This window comes from Musca domestica, unplaced genomic scaffold (assembly GCF_030504385.1).
Source record: "Musca domestica strain aabys unplaced genomic scaffold, Musca_domestica.polishedcontigs.V.1.1 117, whole genome shotgun sequence".
Taxonomy (NCBI): Eukaryota; Metazoa; Arthropoda; class Insecta; order Diptera; family Muscidae; genus Musca; species Musca domestica.
Genome location: NW_026712147.1, coordinates 339,649 through 350,187, shown reverse-complemented (window position 1 = coordinate 350,187; position 10,539 = coordinate 339,649). Strand labels below are relative to the sequence as shown.

Here is a 10,539-nt window from a genome sequence, read left to right as displayed (position 1 = left end):
AGTCCTTTGAACTTTAAATTATAATTATAATCATAGCCTGTATGATTGAATTCTCCCATATAAACTCTTAATTGTTAAATTAGCGGCTCCGCCCGGCTTTAAGACTTTCTTTACTGTTTTTTTTTTTTTTATTTTTATTGAATGAAAGCAAAACATGTCGGAAATAGCTTTAAATTTTAGAATAAGATTAGATTTGTTCCAATTGGTCACCTTCACGAATTATGGCCTTCAAACGGCCAATGAAACCGTCACACGCTGCCCGAATGTTGCTCTGCGGTATTTTTTGGTATTTGAGGTGATCGACACATTGGTATTTTTAGTGCCAACCTTGCTTTCAAAAATACTCCATACACCATAGTCCAACGGATTGGTATCCAAAGATTTTGGTAGCCATTGTGCGCTGGAAATGAAGCGAGGAACCTCATTTTGTAACTATTCTTGAGTGGTGAGTCCTTTTGGAATGTCCAAGGTCTGCGGCGAAAATGTTTGCGTGCTCAAGGCTTTAATACACCTTCCAGAATATTTTCGCGATAATATTCGGCGAGATATATCGGTCCACGTTCTGGTATAGTCCCCATATAACGGTACCTCCCGATATTCGGTATTTTGATGATTTATGCCACATTTTTTCACCGATTTGTCTGAAATTTGGTCTTTGTAGGTCATAATGCGTGTGGCAAAACATTGCATGTATAGGTCAACGTTTTGGTATAGCCCTCATATAACGGTACCTCCCAATGTTCGGTGATTTGATGATTTTTGCCACATTTTTCACGGATTTGTCTGAAAATTGGTATTTTTTGGTCATAATGGGTTCTAGCTCCTTTGACGAAACATTGCATGTGTAGATCCACGATTTGGTATAGCCCCCATATAACGGTACCTCCCGATATTTGGCATTTTAATGGTTTTTGCCACATTTCTTCTAATGGTTCCTTTAACCTAAGGTGGAAGCTATTAAAAGTTGTTTGTGATGTACCATAGAGATTGGACCTACATATCCCATTTGCAATGTTCGAGGTTTGAAGAGAACTCGAAAATATTTTGTGGGAGCTTTGTGATGAGTATTTTTGACCTCTGACATTTGATATACCAAAATGTTGAACAAATACCAATGTTTCTGAGTGTTACTAACTTCCGAGCCCAAACAAATTTAAAGTGCAGATACATAGAATAATTGTTTTTACTGGTTGAGGTCGACGATGAAGCCTGCCGCTTCGTCGATCTAGGTTTTGCTATAGAACATTTTGCAATTTTTAATAGAATTTAAAATGCATGCCGACAAAACAAAAAAACCAAAATCCAAATCTTTTTTGCAAAGTAACATTAAAGAAAGCACATTTATCTATTCAAAATTCCCTAGACCTTTTGCTACAAACACAATTTATTTACAAGACGATATAGAACATTTTAATACAATTAACATACCTTCAGACACGAGTAAATAAATGAAGGTCAGTAACAAACATGCCGAAAATACCAAAAACCAGCAAAGTATATGAACGATAAGAAGTAATGCTTTGCTAAAATCATTAGCAAAACAGGGAGACGGGCGCATGGGAAATTGCTTCCAATAATGGGGTGAATAAAATTTACCTAATGACACCAATAAAAATGACAATAATAGATAAAATAGAAGATACTTCACCGAAAATAATCACTGTCCAATAGAGGTAGGGACATGGCAACATGCTGAGCCAGTATAAATAGCCATACAAAATCGAAGGAATTCAACAGAGGTCTAACGGTCTAGAAATATTCAACGACGTTGTTGAGAAAGTTGGAAAGAAAATGTTGAAGCTCGCGACAAGCCTTTTTGTGGTGACAAGTCTAGTCTCCTTGGTCGTGGGGATACCAATTATTCCCAACATTGGTGATGAAGAGGAAATGATTGAGGTCAGTGCCAATAGCCTGGATAGACCCACAAAACACTCAAAGGATGTCATTGATTTAAGTTTCTATGGCATGGCAATGTTTGGTGAGCCGGATGATAAAAACACTGCTCAACTGGTGGCAAACTACAGTGCCGATACAGCTCTGGTGAATCCTGAGGAATTGGGTACCTATTTGGAAGGTGATATACTGGTGCCAAAAAATCAAATTGTCCTTAAAAACGGCATAACCACCCAGAGTTCCCGCTGGCCCCGCGGCATTGTTCCCTATGAAATTCGCGGTAACTTCAACAGTCAAGATAGAGCAATTATTGAACATGCGATAGCAGAATATCATCGTCGCACTTGCATACGTTTTGTACCGCGCACCAATCAAGCCGATTACGTTTCCATTGTGAGTGGCAGTTCGGGATGCTGGTCTTCGGTGGGTCGTGTTGGTGGTAGGCAAGAAGTTAATTTACAGTCTCCCGGATGTTTGACAAAACCTGGAACCACCATCCATGAACTTATGCACGCATTGGGTTTTCTGCACGAACAAAATCGAGAGGAACGCGATTCCTATGTTTCCATACAATATCAAAATATTCAACCCAGTGCAGCTTCGAATTTCGATAAGGCTTCAAGGACTGTAGCATTTGGGGTGCCCTATGATTATGGCAGTGTTATGCACTATTCGGCAAATGCCTTCTCAACAAATGGCCGGCCGACCATTGTTGCACTGGTGAGTAGAAATTTATTTTGAAATTATCAACTTTATGCTCAAATCTATTCCAGCGTTCAATGGGCAATACCAGAATGGGCCAACGTGATGGTTTTTCTGAAATGGATATTGAAAAACTAAATCAAATGTATGATTGTGGTTATGGTTCTGCAGTACCGGCTCCCATTCCAGCTCCGGCACCCGTACCTGCTCCGGTTCCCGTTCCTGCACCCTCACCCGTTGGCGGTACCACAGCCATTGATAATAACATTATTAATAGTTTTATCAGTGGCATAATGACTGGTTTGGGTTTTGGTGACGATCCAACGGCTTGAACATAGTGAAGTGACTAAATGAAGTAAGAGATAAATGAAAAGAACATATATTAAATTTTATCTACATCAGTATTGAAACCAAAGATTGTTATTAGAATAATAAACAAGTTTTTTTTTTAAATAAAAATTTTTATATTTCTCTGAAATAACATTTAAGACGAAAAATTCCATCTGAACTTAATCGAGAGCAAAAAGATCTTTATATGCGAAATATATCAACAAACAGTTATATCGAACAGATCTGCAGTGGAGTTTATATCCATGCAGTTTATTTTTATACCCTACACCACAAGGTCAGGTATTATGTCTTTGTGCATTTGTTTGTAACAGGCAAAAGGAAACGAGATAGACCCATAGTTCCTTTTGATGATCTGCATAGAATCACTTTCTGAGTTGATTAATGCATGTCAGTCCGTCTGTCCATCCGTCTGTCCATGTATTCTTGTGAACAAAATGCAGGTCGCATGTATTATCCGATTAAGATGAAATTTACAACAACATTTGTTTGGCCCAAGGACGAACCCTATTGAAATTGGAGATGATCGATAAAAATTTAGATATAGCTCCCATATATATCTTCGTCCGATTTGCACCAAACGTGTAATATCAGCCCGAATTGTATGGAATTTTGCACATACAACCAAATAAGGCCTGAAAATAAGTATGCCAAATTTGATCGAAATCGGTTCAGATATATATATAGCTCCCATATATATTGTTCATCCGATTTGTTATTTTTGTCCTCCGCAGCCGTAATATGCACTCTGTAACAATATTTGGGGAAATATATCAAATGCAGCTCAGAAATACATTTGCTGAATTTTATCGAGATCGGTTCAGATTTGGATATAGCTCCCATATATAACTTCGTCCCATTTACCTTTTATTGTGCACCAAACTTCTATTTGTCCAAATGGAATGGAATTTGCACATACGACCGAATTGAGTCTAGTTGTTTTGATTTGATCGAAATCGGTTCAGATATAGCTATAGCTCCCATATATTGTTCATCCGATTTGTTGTATTTGCTAACCACAACCGTAATATGCACTCCGTAACAACGATATTCAGGGAAATATATCAAATACAACTCAGAAATATCTTTGACAAATTTTATCGAGATCTGTTCAGATTTTATTATAGCTCCCATATATATCTTTATCTGATTTCAAATTAATTTTGCACCGAATGGCAATACACGTCCGAATTTAAAAGATACAAATGCTTCGGCATATTTAGGCCCGTTAAATTTTAAATTATAATTATAATCATAGGGTGTATGATTGAATTCTCCCATAAAAACTTTTAATTGTTATGTGGAGCTCAACTAAATTAGCAAAGTGGTGTAGGGTATCATAAAATCGGTCCCGCCCGACTTTAGGACTTTCTTTACTGTTTTTTTTTTTTACTTTTTCATTACAAAAAATAATGAATAATAAAAACATATGAAAACGGTTTCCAAAAATACCTTCTGCAAAAATACCTATTATTCATGCATCTCCATAGATAATTATTTTTTTAGCAGGATTTGACACCTAAATGAAATAGCTCATTATCCGCTCTTAAACCATTTATTTCTTATCTCTATTCATGTTTTCTGATTATTGAACAGCTGATGTTACTGGATAATTATTCGTGGGTAAATTTTCCCAATAAGAATTTGCAGACTCTCAGTAACTCAAATGTCAAAATGTCTTTCCTTTTCGCTGTCACTGCTGAAAATTTCGGTGTTATTATGTTTCTAGCCACATTTTTCCACGGATTTGTCTAAAAAATTGTATTTGTAGTTCATAACGGGTTCAGCTCCGGTGGCGGAGCATTGTACATACAATGAAATGAAATAGAGCCTTAGTTACTTGTTGTTATTTTTTGGCCAATGATTATTTCTATTGTTTGTGTGTTTTAGCTTCTTGACCTTAGGTTTCATATACAAATTAAAACAAAATTATTTTATTTTGTATTTTATTCCCGACGTTTCGTCGCTGTTTTGGCGACTTCTTCTGGGGAATTCGTCTATTTAAATAAATCAAAAATTAACATTTCAATTTCATATTAATTCACAAGATGGGATAAACTTACAATATAATTTTTAAGACGAGTTTACATAGAACATATAATAAACTACACTACTTAAAAATTAATATCACAGTTTTTTACTTTATTGCCACTCCATAGCACGAACTTATGTTGTCAGTATCTTCTTTTAGGTTCATCGTCTTGTCAATATGTTGTTGTATTCTAAGGCTCTCAATCATTAGTCTTTTTTTTTCTATTTTCTCTTTGTCTAATATTTCTATGCTATCAAAGTCTGGTGAGTGGCCAGTGTGAAAGGCATGTTGTGATAGCGCTGTTGTCTCCTTTTGTTTTTCTATGTCCGACTTGTGTTCGCTCATTCGTGTGCTTAGTGATCGCTTTGTTGTTCCAATGTATATTTTGTTACAGCTTTCATTCGCTTTGCCTTTACATGTAATTTTATAAACAACGTTGTTCTGTTGTTGTTTGTCAATAGGTGTTTTTGTGTTTGTAAATATTGTGCTTAACGTTGTGTTGGATTTATATGCAAAGTTAATGTTGTTGTTGTTAATGATTTGTCGCAGTTGTTTGTTGTCAAATAACCCAGGGATGTAAGTTACACCGTAAAAACTTTTTGGTTCTGTCTTTTCATTATCCGCCGGTGTTTTGACATCTCTCTGTATTTTTGTTTTAATTTCGTCAATTAATGTCCATATAACTTTATATGGAAAACTATTGTATTTTAGAATTTTAAAAATTGTGTCAGTGTTCTTATTATGGAATTTTGCGTCACTAATGCTGAATATTCTATGTATGAGATTTTTGGCAGTATTAAGGATTTGTGTTTTCGGCTGTGTTGCATGATAGTTGATTATTCTACCAGATGATGTGTCTTTTGTGTACCAGTCGAATTCTATGTTTTGGTTATTTCTAATTAATCTTGCATCTAAGTATGATATTGAGCCTTCTGTTTCAGTTTCCATGGTAAATTGTATTTTGTTGTGGTATTTGTTCAATGTGTTTAGAATTTCATCTGATTCGTCTTTTTTAATAATTGCTAAAATATCATCTACATATTTGACTATATTTGATATTTATGTCCTTACTTTGTAGCTCAGCTAGTGTGTCGTCAAGTAGTTTGTCTAAGACTATGTCCGCTATTGTCGGTGATAGTGGATTTCCCATTGGCATTCCAAATACTTGGTTATATATTTTATCGTCGAACATAAAATAGTTGTTGTCTTGGAGGCAAAATTGTAAAATTTGAAGAAAACGTGATTTTGGTATTTCTGTATATTTTCTTATTTCATCCCATTTTTCCATTATGATTTTTATTGCGGTGTGGACAGGAATATTTGTGAAAAGTGACACTACATCAAATGAGACTAGAATGTCTGTGTTGTCAAGTTGGATGTTTTTTATGTTTTGTTTTAAAGAAGTAGAGTTTTTAATATTATAGTTCTTCGAGATTAGGTTTTTTAAAATCTGTCCAAGATACTTTGAAAGTTCATAGCATGGTACATTCATTGACGAAACAATTGGTCTTAGTGGGATGTTGGGTTTGTGAATTTTCGGCAACCCATATATTCGAGGCGCGTTAGCTGCGGTGCAAGATAATTTCTTTTTTTCCAACAAAGTTATATTCTTGTTCTTGTATAGTTCTGAGACCAAATTGTTATTCGCTTTTTGTAGTTTTTGGGTTGGATCTGTTCGTAATATTTTATATGTGTGTTTGTCCTGCAGAAGAGTTTCCATTTTAGAAATGTAGTCCTTTTTATTCATTGCTACGGTTTTATTTCCTTTATCGGCTTGCAAAATAATAACGTCTTTGTGTGCTTTTAGAAATTTTTTGGTATTTTCGAATGTAGTTTGAATGAATCTTTCTTTTTGGTTGTATTTCTTATTTCGTTTGTAGTTACTTATTCTGTTGGCAATTTTTATTCTACATATTTCTTTTTCGTTTTCTTCAAGATTTGAAATGCATTGTTCAATATCGGCAATGGCATGTAGTGGTGAAAAATTAGATTTTGTTATTGGTAATGCAAATTTTTTGCCCAGGGAGAGAATCCATTTGCTTTCAAAAGGGAATTCAATATCAGTTTTGTTCTCAAACCAGTGATCATTGTATGTGAAACCAAATTTCTTAAACATTAATTCTTTCAGTGTATTTACTTTTTTCTTGTGTGTTTCTGTCAGTTTTTTCTTTATTGCATTCGTTCTACTTTTTTGTTTCTGTATGAATGTCTTATAGTCAGTTGGTTCTAATATGGACTGCAGATTGAAGTTAATGCGTTGTAGTATTTTATTTGTTGCTTTTATGTGTATGTTGGTTTGTGTAATCTCTATGTTGAGTACTTTTTTGTGAAAATCCTTTTCTATTTTTTCATATTGACTTTTGGTGGTATCATGATGAAAAAGTTTTTTTACCTGTGTAGTTGTGTGCTGTGTATGATTAGGAATAATCCCATAGCTTCTACAAGTTAAAAGGAATTTTAATCTTGTTTGTTGTTGTGTTTGTCTCTTCAGTTCGTTGCTGTATTGTTTCATTGTTTGGCTGGTGTTGTTGTCATATTTTAGTGCTATGTGTTGAAAGTAACCTTTCATTTTGTGATTAAGATGATGACGACTTTTGATTTTGATGTATTTAAATATGAATCTGCGGCAGGCTATCCGTGTATTGTTTATTGTTGTTATTTTTTGGCCAATGATTATTTCTATTGTTTGTGTGTTTTAGCTTCTTGACCTTAGGTTTAGTTACTTTTGAGAATTCTCAGAGATTCACTTTCTGAGTCCATCTGTTCATCGGTCCGTCTATCTGTTCATGTATGTTTGTGAACAAAATTTAGATCACATTTTACACTGAACATTTTATTGACCCAAGGACGAATCCTATTGAAATTGGAGATAATCGGTGTGCAAAATGTTAGCCTTCTATCTCAATTCGTTCGAAATATTGTGTGATTAAAACAGACTGACAGACGAACATATCGCTATATCGTTTTAGAATTTTACGCTGATCCAGAATATACATACTTTGTAGGGTCTATCATGAATAGTTCGAGGAGTTACAAACTGAATGACACAATTAATATACCCTCCATAGAATGGCGGAGGACATAAAAGATCCGAAAATACAACTTTATTTACTCGCTTGAGCGTTAAAATTGTCGACCAAAATATTCCTCATCTTTTATCTGTCGAAGACACTATGTACCTAAAATGGACGGATTTCGATGAATCTTTTAAAACACCGATACACGTGTCTCCTTGTTTTACCTCTAATTTAATAATCTGCTGAATTTTGCCGCACAGTGTAATTGTTGTTAATTCTATGGTTAACTAGTTACAAAATCTCACTTTTTAAGGCTCTCAGATAAAATCAACTACCCCATTACATTGAGTTATATTTCGCAACATCTAATAAGGATTGTTTTAAATGGCCTTTATAATGACTTTATTGACGTGTATTGAAACTCGACTCAGAATTTTACTTTTATCAAGAATATATATATAAGAATATATATATATATATATATATATATATATATATATATATAATTTTACTTTTCTTGAGTTTTAATTATTCATTATTTCAAGGCCTTGCTTTTGAACCCCAACACACCACAAACACTTACAGACATTGGTTTTGTTTATGCCCTTATGGGCAATTTGGAGGAGGCTATAACATATTTCCATAAGAGTTTGGCCTTAAACCGTGATTGCATTGTTACCTCCACGATTCTGAAGACCTGCATAGAAGATCTAATGGATGATGAATCAATAATAGATGAAATCTATGGCAAACAAGCCTGGGATAGCTATTCTGCTCACAAAATACCCAAAGCTCCCAATCAATTTCCAACAATCGAAGAGGAAGATTCGCCTTCAGTTAAATTCACTGGCATGAAATTGAAATTTGATGATGAAGATATATCAACAAACTCTGATAATATTGATCCCAATGTTATTATGGATATGAGTATGGATATTTAAGCAATACATTTTTGAGTATGCCTATAGACTGAGTAAAAGAGATCAAGGGTAAGAGGTTTAAGTTTATATAAGTTATCTACAAAGTAGTAATCGAATGTTTGTATGATTGAAAGAAGAAATAAAACAAAGGTATTAATAAAATAAATAAATATTTATTTAAATTAAATCAAAAGTAAATTGTTAAAACATTAATTGGTTGCAAATACAACAATACTGATACAGGTCTTTAATTTTTTTGTTTTCATATTTCGCACTGATTCAAACCACTGAATTATCTCCGAAGCCCAAACCGGTCATAATGCCACTTACAAAGCTATTGATTAGGGCATTATCGATGGCTGCATTACCAGCAGTGGAAGCTTGGCCACCACCTGTTCCAGCCGCAACTGAGCCAGAGGAGGACGGGCAGTCATACATGCGATTAAGTTTTTCAATATCCATATCAGAAAATCCATCACGTTGGCCCATTTTTGCTCCACCCATGGGTTGCTAAGAGTAAATTTAATATGAATAAGAATAAGCTCCGAGCATTTACACTTACCGTTGCTATTATTGTGGGTTGACCATTCGTGGAGAAAGCATTTGATGAATAATGCATAACACTGCCATAATCGTAGGGAACACCAAAAGCCATTGTGTGACTAGCTCTTTCGAAATTCGATGCAGCACTTGGTTGGATGTTTTCATATTGTATCGATACAAATGCATCGCGTTCTTCACGATTCTGTTCATGCAAAAATCCCAAGGCATGCATTAATTCGTGCATGGTCGTCCCTGGTTTAGTCAAACATCCAGGTGATTGCAAATTAACTTCCTGTTTACCACCAACACGTCCCACCGAAGACCAACAACCGGAATTACCACTCACAATAGATATGTAATCCTGTTCCGAGGTGCGTCGAACAAATCGTATACACGTACGGCGATGATATTCAGCAATGGCATGTTCTATGATCGCCATATCTTGAGCATTGAAATTACCTCGGATTTCATATGGTACAACGGCGTTTGGCCAGCGTGAACTTTGTGTGGTCAAACCATTTTTGGTTGTTACTCCATCGGTGGGCACAAGAATATCACCCTCCAAATATGAACCCAACTCTTCGGGATTTACTGTAGCATTCGCAGTTTTATAATTGGCCACCAGCTCAGCTGTATCCTTATGATCTGGTTTTCCGAACATTGCCATTCCATAAAACTCAAATCAATTACATCCTTTGAGTTCTGCTGAGGAGGCGGTAGGTCCAAAGTATTGGCCGAAATTTCCACAGTGTCTTCATCCTCATCTAATTGAGGTAATATGGGACTAGCTTTTATATAACTGACTACCAAAACCAAAGACAATAGAAAAGGTATTAGTTTAAACATTTTTAAAGTTGAGTTTGCTTTCAACGAGGCTATGGTTATGTTATTGCGAATATTTGCAAGGGAAAACTGATGACTTTCCTCAAGTTGTTTTGGATATTTATGGCAACCCAGCATGTGGTTGTGTCCATAAGTTAGAAATGGAAATTTTAATTATTCCATTATTATCTAAGGCAATTTTTCGATTTGTGCTGTTTTTTATCATTATGTTAGGCGGTGCTTTTCTTTAAAGTTCCGCATG

At 35.0% G+C, this 10,539-nt stretch overlaps 2 protein-coding genes across 2 annotated transcripts; one reads left to right on the top strand and one right to left on the bottom strand.

Annotated features, from left to right (window-relative positions):
- The first annotated feature begins 1,549 nt into the window (after window positions 1-1,549).
- LOC131807185 (hatching enzyme 1.2-like) lies at window positions 1,550-3,000 on the top strand. Its single transcript, XM_059132222.1, has 2 exons — window positions 1,550-2,613; window positions 2,667-3,000. The coding sequence occupies exons 1-2, from the start codon at window positions 1,792-1,794 to the stop codon at window positions 2,925-2,927; spliced, it is 1,083 nt and encodes a 360-aa protein (XP_058988205.1). The 5' UTR covers window positions 1,550-1,791; the 3' UTR covers window positions 2,928-3,000.
- A 6,191-nt stretch (window positions 3,001-9,191) lies between these two features.
- On the bottom strand, window positions 9,192-10,301 carry LOC131807192 (high choriolytic enzyme 1-like). Its single transcript, XM_059132233.1, is given in 3 exon segments — window positions 9,192-9,422; window positions 9,475-10,133; window positions 10,136-10,301. Coding segments are annotated over 3 exon segments (1,056 nt in total).
- Window positions 10,302-10,539: the final 238 nt, after the last annotated feature.